Raw genomic sequence first — 22799 nt, 5'->3', positions numbered from 1 at the left:
CTAAATCCTCTCAGTGGCGCTTCCATCTCTATTAATTTTTAATAAAATGAAAGAGAAAATAAAATACCACACTAAAAACTGATATATCCTTTGCATTTCTTTTAGTTATTAAGGTTGTTTTTCTAATAAACTGGAAAATGCTATTCCATGACAAATAAGAAATTACAATAAAATTTCTATCAGCTTGGACATTGCGTCTTTGATGATATTAAAACCTCTGCTGTTATTGCTGTATTTTACCTCCCTTTTTTATTTTTAAAGAACTGAAGACCATGATAATCAACTTCATTCGAAATGCCAAAGGATAAAAACATTCACCAGATGAAGTTATATTTATAGCAAAATATAGAACAATCCAAAACTCTAGGGGAAATATTGCTTATAAGAGATATGCAGAGTTTAAAGGTCCCCTTATATTAGAGTGCTTACATTTGGCCACCAGCCACCAAAAGTGTTTTATCAGCCACAGTTCAAAATGAAGGGATACTATCTTCTTCACAGGTCATGTCCTATCAGTCCACCATTGTTAGAGTCCTTTTTAAAATTGCTTTTTTTTTTTTTTTCCAGTTAGAGGGTGAGAGACACAGAGAGAGGGAAGACACAACACTGCTCCACCGCTCATGAAAATTTCCCTCTTTGCATTATGCTCCCATGTAGTGACTGGGGGCTTGAACCCAGATCCTCATGGGTGATAAAGTTTGTACTCTACTGTGTGAGTTATCACCTAGACGTGAAATTCTAGTGTCTTAAGAAGATTTATTTCGGGGGGGTGGGCCAAGGTATGCTCAGCACTGACATGCAGTGCTGGGGCCTGAACTTGGGACCTTATGCTTGCAAGTCCTGTGCTCTTCTGTTGTGCCATTTCCTCATTTCTTTCTCTCTGAAATAACATCTTTCCCTGGAATTAAAGGGAAAAAAATCAGTGACACCATATTGAGCACTGTATGAATTTCTGGGCCTGCTATTACAGAGTGCTCTGAACCGGCTGGTGTAGATTAAAAAAAAAAAAAAAGATTCTGCAGTGCTAGTGGTCTCAAGTCCAAAGTCAACTGTAAGCAAGGCTGGTTCCTTCTGAGGCCTGCTCAGATCCTCTCTCCTAGGTTTGGTAGACTTTGGTATCTTTGGCTGTGCACAATGCTCCCTCTTTACGTCTTCACATCATCTTCCCTCTGAGCTTATCTGTCCCTGTGCCTCAGTTTCCCTTTTCTATAGGACACCAGACATACTGCCTCTGAGTTCACCCTAATGGCCTTCACTTGATGATCTATAAGTGTCCAGTTTCAGATCAGGTCATATTCACAGGAATGGGAGGTCTAAGAACCCAACATCCTTTTTCAGAGCCATAATCCAATCCATATAACTGAAATCTCTCTCTCTCTGAAATGAGAAATCAAAAAAGCACCAGCATTACAGACACCAGATGCCCTGTGCAACTCCTAGGTGCTGTCAGCACGAGCACTGGAGAAACCAGCCAAACCAGGAGCATCCTGGGAGTTGGGTGGAGGGAGGGGGTAGCAGGAAAAGAGTAGTGGGCTGGATGCAAAAAGATCTGCCCTACCTTACCCAGCACAGAGAGAACCAGAATCACAGGTATGATTCCAGGTGATGTGCAGCTGGAAGCCCAAGCTGTCAAATGTGAAGTCAGAGCAGAAGGGACCCGTGGCCGAAGGACCACATAGGAAGGAGCAGCAGGAGCTTAGTCCTAAGAGATGTAAGCAGAGAGGACCTTCAATGGACAGGAGAGGAAGTAGGTAGGCTTCCTGGCTCTTGTCTCCCACTAACTAGTCTGATGCCCAGAACACTGACCAGGGAAAAAGATATTACCCTTGTGCACACTGGGCTTGAGTTCTGCAAGGTTAGAATCAATTCCTATAAAACCTGTCAAAAGAGTGTTGCTTTCCCTACTTACAGGAGGTGAAGTTTCATTAGTGGTAGGGCAGTGCTGCAGGTGCCTCTCCTTTTCCCCATCTCTCTGTGTTTCTCAACCTCTCTCTAACCCCACCTCCAAGAATATATGGTCACTGGGAACCATGGAATTAATTATGCAGGCACTGAGTCATAGCAATAACCCTGGTGGCAAGAGAAATAGAATACAGTATGTTGCCAATTACTTTTCACACCCATAAGCAGCTAACATTTTGACTGGTTTACTTTTAAACACAGGACACCGACTGGTTATTATACATCTTAAAAAGTGCCACTATGGCTCATTTGAATTCCAACACGCTCTCTAGGCGGGAGAGAAAGAGTGTGGAAAGACAAGGCAGCACCAAGCCCTCCTCTGGTTTCTCTCTGACCACAGCCCACTATTGGGGGGAGGGGACACGAGAGTGAATCTCAGTATTCTCACAGGAGGTGAAGTCAATGTTAACAATCACATTTGCTGCTGTGGGAAAAAAATGGTTGAGAATTGCCACCATCCAGTGTCAAGGCCCCAAGGCTAGGAAACGAAGTAACAGGAATATAAGAGCCCACAGCCATGAGATGGTAAGCTGGGATACAGGGATTTGTTAGATTAGGTGTACAGAGTGATATGGCTCCAGGCCACCAAATGTTTCTACAGGTAGAACAACACTGCAATGAGTTCGGAGCTCAGAGAGTGACAACCTCTGCTCAGGGTGGGGGGCCTGTGGAAAGGTGTGCACCAGCCATGGAAGCCTGGACTGAGAATATCCGTGGAGAGTTAGATGTTTCTAGTCTTTTGAGTTATTACCTGGGATGATGGTTTAAGTGAAGGCATAGGGGACCAGATTGGGTGACGAGATGTCAAGTGTTGAACAGGGTGGGCAAAGATATCCGCGTATATTGGCAGGTCCGGTAGAGCGTAGACGTGGGAAATGAACTTAGATGATGCCGCATCCCGACGAATATCTGGCGGGGCGATGTTGCTAAGAACTGGCAGCCATGGAACCGGGGTGGAACGGATGGTTCCAGAAATGATCCTCATGGAGGAATATAATTTGGAATCGACCAAGTGGACATAGGGGCTACGGAACCATACTGGGGCACAGTATTCTGCAGTGGAATAGCATAATGCCAGAGATGATGATCGTAGTGTGGGAGCGCTCGCGCCCCATGAGGAGCTGGCCAGTCTTGCAATGATGTTATTCCTCGCACCCACCTTTGCTGCAGTTCTTATGAGATGTTTGTGAAATGACAGAGTGCGATCGAGAGTAACGCCAAGATAGACTGGCTGGGCTTCATGCCTGATTCTCGTATCGCCAAGCTGCACATTAAGCTCACGTGAGGCCGAGGCATGGTGTAGATGGAAAACAGATGATATCGTTTTAGCAGTGCTAGGAATTAGTCGCCATTTTTTACAGTAATCAGATATCAGAGACATGTCTTTCGTGAGTGTTTCCTCGAGGATGTCGAATTTGGATGCCTGAGTTGCACAGCAGATGTCATCGGTGTAGATGAACTTCCTTGAAGAAGTTTCTGGGAGGTCATTGATGTAAATATTAAATAGCGTAGGAGCCAGAACAGAGCCCTGGGGGAGGCCACTTGAGACAAGTCTCTATCTGCTAGACTTGTCACCCAGATGCACCCGGAATCTTCTGTTTTGGAGAAGAAACGATATAGTGTTGGCCACCCATGGAGGCAGGCATCTTGAGATCTTGACCAGGAGACCACGGTGCCAGACCGTGTCATAGGCTGCTGTGAGATCAACAAAGACAGCACCCGTCTTTAAATTCTTCTGGAATCCATTTTCAATGTAAGTTGAGAGGGCCAGGGCTTGTTCGCAGGTAGATCTTCCTGGGCAGAAACCAGCCTGGGCGGGTGATAGGAATTTCTCTGTAAGATGAGAAATACGTGATAGAAGCAGCCTCGCAAGGAGTTTGTAACACACGGAGAGGAGAGAAATCTGTAACACACGGAGAGGAGAGAAATCTGGTCCCCTACGCCTTCACTGAACTTCTCTGTTCCAGTCTCTTGGAAACAGAGCTGGCAGTCAGCTGAGGTCAAGAACAAACACCTCATCACAGACCCCTGCAAGCGTCAACCCGGCTTTGACCTAGCACGTTATGACTGGGCCCTCCTCAATCACTATTGAACAGGCCATGGCCGGTGCGCCGCTATGTTCCATCGCTGGGGAGCCAGAGACGACCCGAACTGCCCCTGTGGCTACAAACAGACTATGACCCACACAGTCAACGACTGCCACCTCTCCAGATTCAAAGGAGGTCTCGAAACTTGACATCAGGCTCAACCTGACGCTGTTGACTGGCTACGGAAGAAGGGCAAACGCTAGAAGAAGAAGAATGGTTTAAGCCCAACTGGGTGATAGATACTGTCAGAGTGCAATATCTTGGGGATAGCAGGTCAGACACCTTATTCCTTGGATAAGTCATCTGAATAACCTGGTAAGCACTTGCATGTGACTAAATAGCTGGAGTGTTCAGTGTGGAGCACAGCTCCTGTGCAGACTGCCTTCATGGTTGGCCCTTCCCTACTGGGTTATTAAGCAAGCTTGTCAGGCTCTGCCAAGAGACTTGGGTGGAGGGGATCAAGACTCCAGCCAGAGTGCTCCCCCTCTGAGTGGTGAATCTCAATTCCCAGATCAGTAGTCAACTATGGAGTCTCTGCTGTAGACAGAAGTACTTCAAGGATGGATTAGTCTATTACTTCCTCCCAGGTTAGTCTTCAGTAATCATCATCATGAGATCCCGAAGCCCTTTAGGATCCTGGATAGCTGGCAACATAGCAGTATAGGCTCTTGATGAAGTCATCACATAGCAGCTGGCTCTCAAAGGCCATATGCTTTTATTTTAGATGACCAGTATGTTTCCTATCTACCATGTTAAAAAAAAATATGGAATTCTATCTCGGAAAAAGAGGAATTCATATAATGTTCTATATTAAAATAGAAACAGATTTAGGGGAGATTAGGCAAGACTAGTAAATAGAGAGAATTGCATATTTTTTTAAAGATTTAAAAAAGTATTCCCTTTTTTTGTTGCCTTTTATTTTTAATGTTGTAGTTATTGATGTCATCCTTGTTGGATAGGACAGAGAGAAATAGAGGAGAGGATGATGGGGGGAGAGAAAGATAGACACCTGCAGACCTGCTTCACCGCTTGTGAAGCAACTCCCCTGCAGGTGGGGAGCCACCTGTGCTTAAGCCGCTGTGTTACTGCCTGACTCCCAGAATTGTGTATTTTAAAACAATGTTAAAACGGAGGGCCAACAGATAGCATTGAGGTAGTATGCCAGCCTTTTATGCCTGAAGTCCCAGGAGATTCAGGTTCAATCCCTGGCAATACCATATGCCAGAGCTGAACAGTGCTCTGGTCGCTCTCGCTCACTAAAATTAATTAATGAAAATAATGAAACACAGTAAATGCAAGTTTCAGGGGAAGCACAGACACATCAGTGCACTCCAAGGGAATTTTTGAAGAAATTGCCAGCACTGCTCACAGAACTCTTGAGATATGTCTTTCATGCCAAGGACTTGCTAGTGCGAAGTTATCACAGACAGATGGGGCTGCTCTGCCATCCTGGGCAGACCCTCAACTCCCAGATGAAATGACATTCACAAAGCCCACTGGGAGCTGAGTCACTCTCCACAAGGGCTCCCCTGCAAATGTTCAGCGAGGGGCCCAGGTGGTTTCCGTCTCACAGCTTCGTAGCTTCGCCATCACAACATACGTCCTCTACAGCTGCTGTGAAGAAATCAGAGCGAGCACGGATCTGCGTCTGCTCCTCTAAGCTGCAGCCCGGAAATACCTGTCACAGACTACCTGCCAGAGCTAGCATTTCTATGATGACCGACACACAGCACTCAGTCAATGGCAGCTCTAGTCGTTATAGTGACTGGAGGACAGCATTCTGCATGGCTGGCTAAGTGCTTATTGAGGGTAATTACTGTAATTAATGATTATCTTAATGTGAGACATTTCTATCTTTTCCATTGGTTTTTACTATTATCAGCAGCACATATGCATATAATAAGCACATAACACGTCTTTATGTGAGCCTTTGTCTTTATATGTGAGGTTTTCCTAGTAGAATAGCAGGGTTCAAGGACTTGGAGAATCTAAAGGCTCTTGATACATATTTCCGAATTACTTGCTAGGAGTAGGGTCGATCTGTGCCAGCAAGGTACAAAGCACGCTTAATTTATCAAGATTTCACAGGCATTAAATGCTCTCCCAAACAAAGAGAGAGTTCTGGTCCTTCTCTGTGTGCGTCTGCTCATTCTGCACCTTCCCTGTGAGTGTGCTCACACACATTATTCTGTCAGAGTGCTGACCTGCTTCTTCCATTAAAACACAATCAAGGGCCATAAACATCGTCTCCAGCCACGTATTCCCTGCACTTAGCCCAGTGCCTTGTGCAGAGTTGGAACACAATAAACATTTGTTATAAAATTACAGATGAAAAGCAGCCAATCTTTAGCGCTTTGTGCTTGTCTAATATTGGTATTGGCTTCATTCCCTCATGTTTATTACCCAATTGAGTTTATTGTTTATTCTGTCGATTGTCTCTCTAGTTGCTTTGCCATTTTCCCACTGGTTATTCTCACCTATGTTTAAACATTCTTTATATGACAACGATATGAAACTGTTTATCATATTTGTCTCAAATACATCTCAGTTTACCAGCTGAGGAGACAGACCAACCAGCAGAGTAAGGGACTTACATGTCTGGGGGTTCCTGGTTCTAGTCCCAGTAACAGGGGTTCAGGAATGGTGTTCTTTCTCATTCTCTCTCATTCTCTCTCTGTCTCTCTCTCTCTCCCCTCCAAACAGGAACAAGCAAATAAAATTATATATATTTCCCAGTCTGTCTCTTAATCATGAGGTCTTTCATAAATATTTTTGAAAGGGTAATGTGTCAAATCTCTCAAGTTTTGCTTCTGGTCAAGGAAATTCTATCCTGTATGCTCATTTTCTATGAAGGGACTTCCTCTCTGCTTCCCACTGCACTTCCCACTATGTCAGGAATAGAGTCATGTCTGATTGGTGGAATTCTGAAATCTTCTCTCGACATAGTTCTAAAGGAGATAGAGCCTCTGAACTCCATGTTCAACTTCAAGATTTAGGTTTAAAGTCTTCAGGCGAGACTGAACTTGACCAGTTTGTCAGTAAGAGATTGGTTAAGAGAAATTCTGGGGATAATTTAGAGTCTGACTTGAACTGACAGTAAATGTTGTCCCCCACCCCCACACTCCCCAGTCAGTCTTAATCCTAGTCTGCCAAATTCCTGTCTCCTCTGAATTATTTCTGGCCTGGGAACAGAGATTCCATCATTTTCTTTGGTGCTTTGCTGACTGCTGTATGTTTTGAAGGTCTTTCGCATCTAACATTGAATAAATATTTGCCTATATTTTCTACTCGCTTTCATAGTTCAAGTGTCTCTCATAAAAACAATCTTAAAAATAGTGCTGCTCTTGAAAGAATGGGCACATCTCCTACTGACTGTTGTCTGAGAACATTCTTCAGCTCTCCACACAGCTGCAAGTGCACCTGTCCCCTTCTGCTCATACAATAAATCCTCACAAATCAGCCCTGATTCTGAATGAAAATGTGGCCACTGATTTGCCATGAGTGGCTGTCAGTCCACGCCTGCTACCCCAGTGGTAGTCTGCAGGTGTCTGGTCTGAGAAGTGAGGCTGTCAGTCAGTTCCTGAGCCACTGGAAACCCAGCCCATCTTTAACCCACAGTGGGGACTAGAACTTGTGCCCGACTCAGACCAGGGGGCTCTGCTCTGGTCTCATGCACCAGCAGGATGAACATTGGCTCCAGCTGCTGCCCAGCCCCTGTAACTGTGGCTTTTGGTTGCCTCCATGTGCTCCACAGTTCTCTGAGGTGCTGGAGCCCTGCCTGGGTTCACACTCTGCATGAATGAATGGGTCCGTACTACATGTTTTTGGCTATCTGCAGCCCGGCTCCTGCTTTACCCTGAACGGGTAACCCTGGAGCCAGGAGGCTGGCACCAGCCACTAAGCCCAGATGCTGCCTAGCTGTGTTTGGGTCCAGCCCCGACCATCTGGACCAGTCTCAGATCAGACAGGCGGAAGCTGCGCCGCCCTCAGCTGCTACTGGTGGTGAGGAAAGTGGATCCTTTGGCCACCTGAGGCTCCCTCCACTCTGGTGAGGCTCCCTCCACCCTGCACACACCTTCCTGACAATCCTACTTGACCCTCCTCCTGAAAATTCCACTGCAGACTATAAAAAACTGCACAGGTGACTTTTACTACTGCTGGGTGCATTAGCTACTCAAGTCAACCTCCAGAATTTTCACCAACACCAACTCAGTCATTCTATCCATCAGACAATAAAGGCTTCATAGTGGTTCCTAGAGACCAGGAACTGAAGACAGAAAAATAGTTGAGACCTGACAGAGAGTGGCTGCAAACACAACACTATTACTTACCTTTAAAAGACTACCAAAGCTGTCTACTTGTGATAGGATGTGGGTGCAATTTGCCCCGCTGTAGGCAGGGCGGCTGGGGGTCACCTGCATTGGGAACCTCACAGTAGCTCACTCTGAGCTCATTTCCCAACTCATTCTCACTCCCAAACACACCAAAGGACACGGACAGCCGGGCACCATGGCTGCTAATGGCTTAGAATGCAGAGTGACTGGAACTGGTGGCTCGGTAAGTAAAGGAGGAAATGGTCAAACCCATCAGCAGACACACTCAGAGGGTTTTAAAAGTCAGAAGGAGAGAAATGTGAAAATGTGCCCTGGTGACAACAACAATTCTGTCAATCAACATTGCCTTGATAAAGTAACACTGAAGTTAAAAAAAAAAAACAAACTCAGATTAGAGGAATCTGGAAAGCTGTCATTAAATAAATAGGTGGTGGATTTCAGTTTTACAAGCTGAAAAATTCTAGAGACACAAAGAACATATTTGAACTGTGCACTTAGAATTAGGATGATACATTTTGTTATGCACTTTTCTGCTACAATAATCTTTACTTAAAATTTATTTTGCTTATTTCTACTTTAAAAAAAAGATGGAGAAAGATAGAGAGATAGATAGACAGACAGACAGATAGACAGGTAGATGGAGACAGAAAGATAGATAGATGAGAACTGGGCGGTAGTACAGCAGGTTAAGTACTGGTGGCACAAAGCACAAGGATCTAGGTTCAAGCCCCTGGCTCCCCACCTGCAGGAGAGTCATTTCACAGGTGGTGAAGCAGGTCTGCAGGTGTCTATCTTTCTATCCCCCTCTCTGTCTTCCCCTCCTCTCTCCATTTCTCTCTGTCCTATCCAACAACAATGACATCAATAACAACAAGAATAACTACAACAATAAAACAAGGGCAACAAAAGGGAATAAATATTAAAAAAGTAAAAAGTAAAAAAGATAGATAGATAGATAGATAGATAGATAGATAGATAGATAGATAGATAGATGGATGGAGGCAGGTAGATAAAAAGATAGCATGAAAGCTTTCCTTTATCAGGTTCAGGGCCAGGCCCAAACCTTCGTCACGCAAATGGCAAAGCAGTGCACTGTCCAAGTGAGCTATTTTGCAGTCCCTACAATGACCCTAAAAAAAAACTAACCAAATTAAACAATGTGGAGATAAAACTTATAAAAAAAAATCAGAATATACCTATAACAACGATCAGACTTTCACCCTCAAGTTTTTATCACTGTAGCCCGGATTTCTCTAGCTCCTACTTTCATGCAGTATTTCTTGTTTCCTTTGTGACTTTTTTGGGAGACCAGTAATTATTAAGTTCCATTGTTTGATTTTTCATTGCAATTGACAGGATTTGACAGTCCCAATTATAAAAATAAAACAGAACTTTTATTCTAGTTGGCTGGGGAATGTTCTGATAGTATAGAGCCACATGTGATAGCTATTTTAATCCTCAGGAATTTTCATAATCATTAACCATGCATGTAAGACAACCTTGTGTTAGCTAGTTTGAAACCTAACACAGGTCCTGAAGCCAACTGACTAGCTCCAACACTACCCAGTTTAGCTTCACTGTATTTAACTCACCCTCAAAAGGAAGATAATTCTTAAGAAGTTAAAGTACCTCATCTGATAAGTATGAATAAAAAAAAATAAGCTTATGTAGGAATTTTGTTTAAAGAAGAATTTATACCATATTGTGTAAACTGGGAAAAATTTAATTGGCTAAAAGCTTAAATAATAACTTGTTAAATTATAGTAACTGCTCAAGTTTTTCAAGCATACAATAATTAATATTTCATGCATGACTTGTATAGTCACACACAATTTCAAAATTCACCACAGTAAGTAACATGTTGGTGCATGGAATATACTGAGTATAATTAAGCTATACATTTTATGTTTTGTACTTTGTTTTTCTGTTTCATGTATCATGAGCATTTGCTCAAATCAATATATCTGGGTTTTCCTATACAGTTTGGAATGAAATCCAAAGCCCTCACCTCAACTATGAACCCGAGTAATCTATCATAAACCTCTCCCCTCTCCACTTTCCAAATGAAACTTGCCTAAGGCTGGTCCTGGGACAATTTCAGCAAGAATTTGTCTTTGGGCCTCTGCACTGACTATATTCCTTCTTCAGAATCTCTTCTTCTGAAAGATTTTCAAAAGGCTCACTCCTTCACTTTTAATAGGTTGAGATCTTGTGTGAAGTTAACAAGCACTGTTCCCTTTTATTTTCATCACTGCACTTATCACAGCACTTATCACTGCATACTGTGCCATACAGTGTTTCAAAGGTATGGGACTGAGAGCTCAGACTGACAGGGATTCAGAGGTCACACAGGCTCCCGTGCTAAAGATGAATATGTGGGTGCTGGGTCAGATCGATGGGTTAACAGTTAGTGGTACTTAGATACTTTCTTCAGGTTTGGGAGCTACACTGTACACTAATCCAGCTTTCAGGTCCCATTCCCAACACTGACACCATCCTCCCAGACAATATTGTTAGTCCATCTGCATGGCTCAGGCAAAAATTACCACAGTCATGGGCCCCTTGGAACATACTTAGGTATGTTCCAAATAGACTTCCTAGCTTCGTCCCACACGAAAACCACTAATTTCATCTGTTCTATTCCTACTTTGGGGCTCCTGTTTATTAAACAATTTGTCCTGCTTTATACCTTACCACCTTTCAGCCACCAAGTTGCAGAAGCCATCCTGACTTCCCTGGGAAGATGACCTCACCAATGTGTCCCAAAGTCTCACCTCTCCAGAGCCCTACTCCAGTAGGGAAGGACAGAAACAGACTGGGGGTATGGATTCACCTGTCAATGTCCATTTCCATAGAGAAGCAATTACAGAAGCCAGACCTTCCACCTTTTGCACCCCATAAAACTTTTTACTCTATACTCCCAGAGGGGTAAAGAATGGGAAGCTTCCAATGGAGGGGATGGGACATGGAACTCTGGTGGTAGGAACTGTATGGAATTGTACCCTTGTTATCTTACAATCTTGTTAATTATTATTAAATCACTAATACAAATTTTTTTTTAAAAAGGAAATTAAGTTCAAAGGAGGCAAACATTTTTCTGCCTTGCTCCTGGTCTTCTCCATTGGCACTGGGTTCACACTGAGAATTTGTTGAATGAAAGAAGGAACGTTGCTCTAATTTGTCGATTCATGGTTGGGTGAAATTGTTGCTCAGTTATATAACTAATCCCCTACCTTGAAATATTAATAATAGCACTGCAATGGACATGTGAAATAGAACTTTAAAAATATTTTTGATTGTTCTTTCCAGACTAAATTATTGAAGCAGCTTCCTAAATATCTTGCTTGCGTCTTCATCCTCCTTCCACTGGGGCATTGAAGCCAGGCTTTGATCACACTGCAGGCAAAAACCTGGGTGCTGGCAAAGCCTTACCATTCACTCATCTTATAAACCCCTCTACTGTTTCTGTCAGGTCCTCTACCCATGAAATCCAGACTGTCTGAGTCCATACTTTTCTGAGCATTTCTGGAATTATCTGTATCTACCACTCAAGATGACTCATAGGTGTGTTACAGGTTGTGATCTCATTAATTGCAATTTCCTGAAGCACAAACATCTTATTTGACCGTTTTCTCAAAAGCTTTATGCAGACAGGCAGTCACAATAATTTTTTTTTTTAACTGTTTTGCCAGTGTCAAAACCTTTGTGAAAAATAAGAATTTTTTTTAAGGGAAAACTTGGATTAATTTTGATGAAATGTCTTCATCTTCCCATACATTTTCTTTGGACTGTATATCTCACCCTCCTGATAAAACTAATTTTAATTCTTAATTTTTAAATTTTCAATCTCTTTTTTAAATTTTTTAATATTTAATTATTTTACCTTTTGCTGCCCTTGTTTTAATTGTTGCTGTAGTTATTATTATTGTTGTTACTGATGTTAGCATTGTTGGGTAGGACAGAGAGAAACGGAGAGAGGAGGGGAAGACAGAGAGGGGGAGAGAAAGACAGACACCTGCAGACCTGCTTCACCGCTTGTGAAGCGACTCCCCTGCAGGTGAGGGAGCTGGGGGCTCGAACCGGGATCCTTACACCGGTCCCTGAGCTTTGCGCCACGTGCGCTTAACCCACTGCGATACCGCCCGACTCCCATGCAATCTCTTTTTTTAATGTTTTATTGTCTTTATTTATTGACTGGATAGAGACATCCAGAAATTGAGGGGGAAAAGTGGAGAGAGGGAAAGAGACAGGAAGACACCTGCAGCACCGTTTCACCATTTGTAAAGCTTCCCTGCTGCAGGAGGGGTCTGGGGGCTTGAACACAGATCCTTGTGTGTCATAACGTGCGCCCAACCAGGTGCGCCATACCTGGCCCCCTGAAATCTCTACTCTAATGTAATTACATTACATTAGTTTTTTTTTTTTTTTTTACACCTTTTGTTGTTCTATCAAGATTCTGACTTGTCTTATGGTAACATGATTTAGTATGAAGTTATACTCACAAATTTCCTTTAGAAAGGATGATAAAATCACCATGGGGTGGTTGGTATCTGAGTTAGATAGTCCTTTTGGTTCTTACAGTGGAAACTTGGGTTGGAAGGATACTCAAGGTGTGCCCTTTGTTTTTACCAAATGTTCTCAAATCCAAGCATTTCCAGGAACTCTAGGCTGAACACCCAAGTAGAGCCAAGCTGAAGGTGGGTCCATCGCTCTGACTCATTGCGGTGATTTGCACCCTTATACTAAAGCCTCTGGCCTTCTCACCCCCTACAGCACACTCACCATTTTCCTCAAAGAGAAGTCCCATGTGTGCATGTGCCTCTGCCTCTTTCTTCCCGCCGTCGATTTTGATTAGTTGAGCAACCTGAAAACACCGCTCATAGAAGTGATTCCTTACCCACTTGTCTTCGTTGTTATCGAAGTAACAGGCCAGAATGTACAGGTTTTCATAGATATCTTCAAAGTACCCTTCCAAGAGAGAACATCATCATAAACATTAGAAAACTGTCTCACAGCCTCTCCCTTCATATGGCAATCCAAGAGGCAATTTTTTTCCCCTTTAAAAACAGAACTAACTACTTTCCACTTTCAGTGCAAAAATTAATGTATTGGGTCTACTCAAATTTGTATGTTCAATTATGAACACATCAGAAAAGCAATGGGGGGTGGGGGTATAGCATAATGGTTATGCAAAGAGACTTTCATGCCTGAGGCTCTCAAGTCCCAGGTTCAATCCCCCACCAATCAGCCAGAGCTGAGCAGTGCTCTGGTAAAAAAATAAAATAAAATAAATAATAAAGCAATGGAACTCTTCTCCCAAACTTGGAAAATGTTATGAGTCCACAGACTACTTGCTTGACACACTCCTCTTTGTGTAAGACAAAAGTTAGGGCAACAATAATTGTAAGATGTTCTCTGGAAGAAAGAAAAGAGTGTATAGCATAATTAAGAACTTCTCCATCTGAAGGTTCCAAAACTGTGTGAAGGCTCTAGAGAAAGTGATGTCTCTTGGTCATGGTGAAAGGATAACACAAATGAAGAAAGCAGGCAAACTGTGACAGCGCTAGTTTGGGGCTTCACATGTAAACATCTGATATCACTGCTAAGTGGCCACTCAAGTTTTTGTAGTAGTTTTTTATCATCCTACATTTGTAGACAGAGAGAATGAAAAAGCCTGGCAGTGGTGCACCTAGTTAAGTGCACATAGTACAAAGTGCAAGGACCAGAGCAAGGATCTGGCTTTGAGCCCCCGGTTCCCCACCTCACGGGAGAAGCTTCACAAGCAGTGAAGCAGGTCTTCAGGTGTCTTTCTTTCTGTCTCCCTCTCTATTTTCCCCTCTCTTCTCAATTTCTCTCTGTCCTATCCAATAAAATGGAAAAAATCGGCCACCAGGAACAGTAGATTTGTAGTGTTGGCACTGAGTCCCAGCAATAACCCTGGAGATGGGGGGGGAGGGGGGAAGGAGCAGCAGAAACAGCAACAGGAGGAGGAGGAGAAGGAGAAGAAGAAGGGAAGTGACTGGTAAAGGAATGAAGCCACAGCACTGCTCCACCATCCATGGAGCTCCCCTTGGGGCATCATGATGTTTCCATGTGGTGCTGGGGCTCAAGCCCAGGGCTTCCAGCACTCTAGAGGGCGTGTTACCTCCCAGTCTTAGTCCTAATCTGAGTTATTTGTTAGGGGAAAATACTATCACCTCTGCATCACGTGTGCTTAACCCACTGTGCTACCGCCGGACTCCCTTATACTATCACCTCTGAACTGACTTCTCTGATGCCTTATCTGTTCATTCCATATCCCCTAATTTTGTAATATTTTACATTCTTTGCCACATTGACTTTTTAGGGGCTGGCATTTGTTTTTTAAAGCCAGTAATTAAAAATTTCATGTTAAATTTTAAAAGTCATATACAGATCAGAACTTTGATGGAGAGGGTGGTGACTTTCACTATATGTAAGTGTGAAAATATACCCCTGAAATCTTACAATTCTGTACCACCCTTAAGTCACTAATTCAAAAGGAAAACAAAAACTTGTATAGGTAGCTTTTAAACATAAGTGAGACTGAAGTGATTCTTGTTTTCTAATTGAAATGTAATGGGAAAAGCTAACCAACATTTCATAAACAAAGTTTTGGTTTTTGTTTGTATTTATTTATTTACTTTTGCCTCCAGGGTTATATCTGGGGCTCAGTGTCTGCACCACGAATCCACTGCTCCTGGCGGCCATTTTTCCATTGTGTTGTTGTTATCACTATTGTTTTTTGGATAGGACAGAGAGAAATTGAAAGAGGAAGGGAAGACAGAGAGGGAGAGAGAAAGACAGACACCTACAGACCTGCTTCACTGCCTGTTAAGTGACCCCCTGTGCAGGTTGGGAGCCGGCGGCTTGAATCCCTTATGCCCATTCTTGTGCTTCACACCACATCCCTTGTGCTTAACCCGGTGAGCCACAGCCCAGGGTCCCCTCTGTATTAAAAAAAAATTATTTATTTTGAATAGAGACCAAGAGAAATTGAGAAGGAAGGGAGTGATAGAGACAGAGAAAAATTGAGGGGAGGGAGAAGTAGAGAGTGACAGAGAAATGAGAGACACCTACACACGGCTTCACGGCACATGAAGCTTCCTTCCTTGCGGGGGGAGCCAGGCCCTTGCACACTGTGATGCGTGTGTTCCACCTGGCTGCTCTGTATTATTTTATTATTATATTTTTTAACACCAGAGCAGTGCACAGCTTTGGCTTACTGTGGTGCGGGGGATTGAACCTAGGACTTTGGAGCCTCAGGCATGAGAGTCTTTTTGCATAACCATTATGCTATCTACCTCAGCCCTCCTTTTCTTTATTGGGGGGGGACTAATGGTTTCCAGTTGACAGTAAATTACAGTAGTCTGTACATGTGTGACATTTCTCATTTCCCACATAACAATCTAACCCCCTCTAGGTCCTCCTCTGCCATCATGTTCTAGGACCTGAATATTCCCTCTGCATACCAGAGTCTGTTACTTTGCTGCAAGACACCATCTCCCTCTATTTGTGGATTTGTGGCTTTTTTTTTTTTTTTTTTTTTGTCTCCAGGATTATTGCTGGGGCTCGCCACCTGCACTACAAATCCACTGCTCCTGGAGGCCCATTTTGTTACCATTGTTGTTGACCTTATTGTTATTGTTGTCATTGATGTTGTTGTTGGATAGGACAGAGAAATCAAGAGAGGAGAGGAGATAGAGGAGGAGAGAAAGACACCTGCAGACCTGCTTAACTGCTTGTGAAGTGACTACCCTGCAGGTGGGGAGGTGGGGGCTCAAACCTGGATCCTTATGCTGGTCCTTGCACTTTGCACCATGTGCACTTAACCTACTGTGCTACCGCCTGCCCCCCCATTTATGTTTAAAAATATTTATTTATTATTGGATAGAGAGAGAAATTGAGCGAGGAGGGGGATACAGAGAAAGAGAGAGACAGAGACACCTGCAGCCCTGCTTCATCACTCATGAAGCTTTCTCCCTGCAGGTGGGGATCAGGGGCTTGAACCTGCATCCTTCTTGCACACTGTGATACACATGGTTAAGTGTACACTTAACCATGTGCACCACTGCCTGCCCCCCCCCCCTGTAATTTTAAGAATGTATTCTACTGGTTTCCCCTGCTGGAAGTAAAGTATTCTCATAAAACCTTTAGTAGCCAACATGCCACACAGCAATGAAGCGATTAACATTAATTTCTATGGGAAAAGTCTCAGCATTTCTAGATCCCAAAACCGTGTTGAATCATGCCCAAACCACACGTCGTCTAATATCACACAGACACAGAGGAAGAGCAGGAGAGTGTGCTGGATGCAGTCTGTTTCCTGAGGCTTCCAGGAAGGAGGTTGGTGAGAGGCCGCTCAAGGTACTGCTCCTGCTGGTATACAACAGCCGCTACAGAGGCAGTGCTGAACTCTGCCTCCTAAGCCTCTTGCCTTTTGTTGTAAAAGTGAAAGCCCTTTTCTGATGTAGCCCATGTACCTGCACCCCTTGTAACATCATAATGTTACAGATGATCCAGAGACAACTCACAACTGGATAACACATGAAACGCTGTTGGCGACAAGGAGACACTGAAGCAAAGGGGTAATAATAAAAAAAAAAATAGGACTGGCCTATTTTCAACACTGCTTTGCTAGATTAGCAAGCAAGATTTTGTAAAGTAAGTTAAATAACTATAGGTTATTGCTCTGTAAGCCTCAAGAGATAGACATGATCAGAGGTGACTACTGTTAGTGACATAGCTTTGATGAAGTGAATTTCACGGGGACCCTAGCATGATGACCTTTCTAATACGAAGCAGTGAGAATACTCAGAGATTTGCTGCTCAGGATAAGGATCTCAACTCCAGAACCACATGGGGTGGAATCTTGAGACACGACTACATTTCTGTATCCTAGACTGGGTGTGTGTGTGTGTTTGCCACATAAACATGTGCATATCGGTATGTAGTTATATAGTGATACATACATATTAATGTTTAGGATTAATTCAATTTAAGAAAAGTGAAAGTAGGGGGTTGGGCGGTAGTGCAGGGTTAAGCGCACATGGCGTGAAGTGCAAGGACCAGTGTAAGGAGCCTGGGTTGAGTCTCTGGTTCCCCACCTGCAGGCACCAAGCCCCAACAATAACCCTGGAGGCAAAAAAAAAAATGCTTTGCCCCTGAAGGTGGGGACCAGAGGCTACAATCAGGCCTTTGAACATTGTAACATGTGCTCAACCAGGTGCGCCACTACACGACCACACTCCTAGATTTCTAAGGAGCCTTTTGTCCTTACTTTAGGCTACTCTGACTTGTCAGCAAGTGTATTTGAAGTAGGAAGTCAATTTAATTGTTATTGTCCAGATGAGGATTCATTGTGCTACCCTTAAAGAAGACTCCATTGCGAGGACCACTTCCCAGGTGGTGAAGCAGGTCTGCAGGCGTCTGTCTTTCTCTCCACCTGTCTCCCCTCCCCTCTCTCGATTTCTCTCTATTCTTTCTGACAACAACAGCAGCAATGACAATAATAACATCAACGACAACAACAAGGGCAACAAAATGGGAAAAAATGGCCTCCAGGAGCACTGGATTTGTAGTGCAGGCACCGAGCCCCAGCAATAACTCTGGAGGCAAGAAAGAAGAAGAAGAGAGGGGAAGGGGAAGGGGAAGGGGAAAAAGGAAGGGGAAGGGGGGAAGGGGAAGGGGAAGGGGGAAAAGGAAGGGGAAGGGGAAAAAGGAAGGGGAAGGGGGAAAAGGAAGGGGAAGGGGGGAAGGGGAAGGGGAAGGGGAAAAGGAAGGGAAAGGGGGGAAGGGGAAGGGGGGAAGGGGAAGGGGAAGGGGAAGGGGAAGGGGAAGGAGAAGGAGAAGGAGAAGGAGAAGGAGAAGGAGAAGGAGAAGAAGAAGAAGAAGAAGAAGAAGAAGAAGAAGAAGAAGAAGAAGAAGAAGAAGAAGAAGAAGAAGAAGAAGAAGAAGAAGAAGAAGAAGAAAGAAAAGTGAAAATACAAATCTCCATTTTTCTGGATGGTCTCTACTTCCGTCACAATCTTCCTCATTGAAGCTCATGTGTTTAATGTAAAATACAAGCACTCACACAATCTCCAACTGAAATATTCTCAGTATTATTTTTTGCATTAATTTAAATATTCTATATTTGAAAAGATAGTCAGAAATCACTACTTTTTTTTTTTTTTTAAATAACATTAAAGAAGAGTCATTATGAGTCAGGTCATCACATCCCATTTAATGAATGGATCAGTTACCACGACTGTGTGAAATAAAATGATGTCAAATGAAAATTCATCCTCAAATTGAAGATTCTTCACCAAGTTCAAATTCATCTTCAAAATTTCAAACTAAAATTTCATCTCCATCAATTCTATTCTTCAATATTTATATCATTTCAGGATTTGGAGCTGATTCTAGCATATAGATTTTCTTCTTCTTCTTTTTAAAAAATTTTTTATTTATAAAAAGGAAACACTGACTAAACCATAGGATAAAAGGGGTACAACTTCACACAATTCCCACCACCAGATGTCCGTATCCTATCCCCTCCTCTGATAGCTTTCCTATTCTTTATCCCTCTGGGAGTATGGACCCAAGATCATTGTGGGATGCAGAAGGTGGAAGGTCTGGCTTCTGTAATTGCTTCCCTGCTGAACATGGGTATTGACAGGTCGATCCATACTCCCAGCCTGTCTCTCTCCTTCCCTAGTGGGGGTGGGCTCTGGAGAAGCGGAGCTCCATGGCTTTTTTCTTCTTCTTATAATGCATCTATTTACAATTGCTAATTTCTTGAGAAATCATTTGCAAATAACATTTTAAGAGTAACCAAAGGGCCTAGTTTGTAAAGTTTATCATGGATGCTTTTCATGATGCAAATAATCAGCTTCTAAACACACAGAGTTAATTCACTGGCTCATAAATTACATATGCCAGCTGGATAAGACCATCATAAAGTCTGAACACTTCATTTTTGGAACTGAAGAAGCTGGTTATTTTTGGCTACAAGGATTATCACTGGGGCTCAGTGCCTGCATGACTCTACTGTTCTTGGTGGTCGTTTTTATTACTTTTTTTTAAATAGTGAGAGACAGTGAAAGAGATGAGGAGGGGAAGATAGCATAGCAGAGACATCTGTAGCACTGCTCCACTCTTGAGAATACTCTCACCACAGGTGGGAAGCAAGGGGTTGAACTGCTTGGTCCTAAAACATTTTTACAATTCTTAATGGAAAATTATAAATGAAAATGTTTTTTTTTTTACCTTAAAATAACTGTGTGACAGTCTCTACTATTTATTACATCTTGGAACTGTGACTCACTTGGCTTACCTGCAGGATCCCTGAATGGAAGTCTCTTAGTGAGTATGATGGTTTCAACTTGGAAAAAAATAAAATTTGGGGTGGGTGAGAGCACAGCGGGTTAAGCACACATGACACGAAGCGCAAGGCCCAGCTTAAGGATCCCTGTTGGAGCCCCCGGCTCCCCACCTGCTGGGAGGTGGCTTCACAAGTGGTGAAGCAGGTCTGCAGGTGTCTATCTGTCTCAACCCCTCTCTGTCTTCCCCTCCTCTCTTGATTTTCTCTGTTCGGTCCAACAAAAACAATAGCACTGGCAACAATAACAACAGCAAGGGCAACAACAGGGGTAACAAAATGGGAAAAGTGGCCCCCAGGAGCAGTGGAATTGTAGTGCAGGCACCGAGCTCCAGTGATAACTCTGGAGGTAAAAATAAAATAAAGAAAAATAAATAAATAAAATTTCACCGTCCTTAATTCTACTTTTCAATGTTAATGTAATTTCAGTATTTGGAGCTGATTCTAGCATATAGTTGTGCTTTTGTTTCTTCTTACTACACATTTATTTACAATTGCTAATTTCTTGAGAAATCATATGCAAATTACATTTTAGAACTGACCAAAGGACTCAGTTTGTAAGGTTTATCATGGATGCTTTTCATTATAAAAGTAATCGACTTACACACACACACACACACAATTAATTTCCTTGCTAAGAAATTTGTATATATCATATTCTTATGTTGGTCCCAAGCTGATGAGAAATGTGTCTTGACTACACACCTACTATGGGGAGTTTTTCATATGCTGGCAAGTTCTGGATTTGTTGTAAGGTGCTATACATTGTCATCCCAGATTTAGAGGGATGCCACCAGAATGCTGTTATGTATTCCATACAGAGGCTAGTTGGCCAGCTTCAACTGCGTTTAGCCTTAAAGTTTCAGATCCATCCGGGAGACTGTCTGGAGTCTTTCCTCACCTATCTGGCCCCTGTGGTGCCGCTGCCCTGCAACCCCTCCGCTTACCTTTTCTTTCTGCCTCCTCAGCCCTGGTCAGGTATAGGTATAGGTGGTCCAGCTTGTCTGGCTGCTCTTCCAGGGGCTTCTGTGGCCAGAAGACAGACCTCACTCTGGCAGCCTCCCTCAGGGCGTCCCACTTCTCCATCAGAGCAAAGAGCTCCCTGAAGGACTTGTGGTAGCCGTCCCTCAGCATGTCCACACAGATGTTCTTCTTGTAAGTGTTCCGGTAACTGGGAGTGAGGACAGGAAAACACTCAGAGCCTTGCTTAAGCCTACAAATCTGTGCAGTGTTTTTCTAATAATGAAAGGTTCGACCATGCTGCCTTTTTATTTGCGCAGTGAAAGCAGTGAAAAGTCTCTTTGCTTCCATCACTTATAATTGAACAGCTTCAGTTTAATGAAAGATGCCAGGAGCTATTTCAATACAGCAATTTTAATGAAATTACATTATCAGCATATCAGTTCCAGACCTGAGCTCCCTTTGGTAAGGACTGATAAACTAGTTGACTGATGTCTTTGTTCACCCAGATTTTTTAATAATATCAGTCAAAAGAGCTTGTGGAAAAAAAATCAGTATCATAGTTTTGGAAGCTTAAATTTCAAGATCTAGTCACCAGCATGGTGTCTGAGCTATCTCCCTAGTTGTTTGGATTTTTATTTGCTAAATCTAGTCATTCTACCCCCTTCTAGCCTGCATCAGTGCTGCACTGATTCTACACAGGAATAGAGGTTGAAGCAAAGAAGTACCAGCATCCTGAATGAACTGAGAAATCAGCAAATTGAGTCAGAACTCTACCTGAGAGGGACAAGATTGGAATTTTACAGTAGAGAGGAGCCAGGCTCAGAACCAGGAGTTATGAAAAAAAAATCCAAGGTTTACAATATAGCGTCCTTGAGCTTGTATCTCGGAAACTTACACCTGACTTAAAAGATCAGCCTGGAGGAGAGTGAGACAGAAGGCAGAGAGAAGAGATGTGAAACTTGTGGTCTGGAGAGGCAAAGGAAAAGGGGGATGAACACAGAAGGTGGATTCCACACAGATGTAATGGGGTAAATTCACCAAATCACTGGGCGAATGGGTGAATATTGGGAGTGACCATTTTGGGAGCTGAGTAATGTGCATCTGGTAATCTGCTAACACGAAGTGGGGAACAGGCTTGGGATATGATAACACAATGATAGATGCATAGGTAAGGAAGTTGTGAGATGTGTGTGTGTCAAAATGATGAAGTTATTTTCTTCTCTGCATCATGGATGGAGCTTGAAGAAATCATGTCAAGTGAGATAAGCCAAAAAGAGAAGGGTGAATACCAGATGATCTCATTCACAGGTGGAAATTAAGAAATGAGGACAGAAAGAGAAAACACAAAGTAGAAGTGGGCTTGGACTGGGCTTGGTGTATTGCACCAAAGCAAAGGACTTTGGGGAGGGAGGGTTACAGGAGTGGTGCTTGGGGAGGAAGAGGAACAGTTTGGAAGGAAGGGGTCTTGGGATGTGGTATGTGATGATGGAGGGGTCCTAAATGGGGGGGGGGGAGAGTGTTTCGTAGACACTTATCATGGGAAAATGAAGAATTGTACCTATGTGTCAACAACTATACTATAAACCCACCAATAAAATGTTAAAAAAATAAAAAGACACGCCTGGGTTCATTTAACTTGAGTTTGAAAAGCCATAAAGGACACCCAAGTGACACCCCTAAACCAGTCTGATGGCACTATAGGAAGTTGAGAGAAGAGGGCTGGAAATCCAAACGAGTGTCTCAAACGAGCCACCTTGGTTCTGTGTCTTGGCTGCATGTTCTCCTTTGAGGGAAAAAAGCCCAAAATGCAGAGAATCATATAAATGAAATCCTGAACGTTAACTCTAGACAAAGGAAATAAACACTGGCCAGAAGGCCATCTGAGTTTAAATTCCTGCTGGGACAGAAATGGAGATGACACTTCTCCGGATTGCCAATACCTCTTTCCATTAACTCGGGAGGTTCTCCAAAAAACTTTAAAAGTGGATAACCTCACACTGCGTATCATCTTGGTGGGATTTGATTGCAAATACTCCTTAGCCAAGGGGTGGGTCAATGAACCAAACTAAAATA

At 43.1% G+C, this 22799-nt stretch overlaps 1 protein-coding gene across 1 annotated transcript in view; it reads right to left on the bottom strand.

Moving 5' to 3' along the window:
- The window catches only part of TTC29 (tetratricopeptide repeat domain 29), a 194558-nt gene that overhangs the window by 139772 nt on the left and 31987 nt on the right, over positions 1-22799 (bottom strand). Inside the window, exons 5-6 of the mRNA XM_007528445.3 lie at positions 20711-20934; positions 13166-13351 (exon numbers count right to left, since the gene is read on the bottom strand). Of these exons, the coding sequence (XP_007528507.2) occupies positions 13166-13351; positions 20711-20934 (410 nt within the window). The remainder of the gene's footprint in view (positions 1-13165; positions 13352-20710; positions 20935-22799) is intronic.

The sequence above is a fragment of the Erinaceus europaeus genome, chromosome 19, assembly GCF_950295315.1.
Source record: "Erinaceus europaeus chromosome 19, mEriEur2.1, whole genome shotgun sequence".
Classification (NCBI taxonomy): Eukaryota; Metazoa; Chordata; class Mammalia; order Eulipotyphla; family Erinaceidae; genus Erinaceus; species Erinaceus europaeus.
This window is presented reverse-complemented; position numbering and strand designations above follow the sequence as displayed.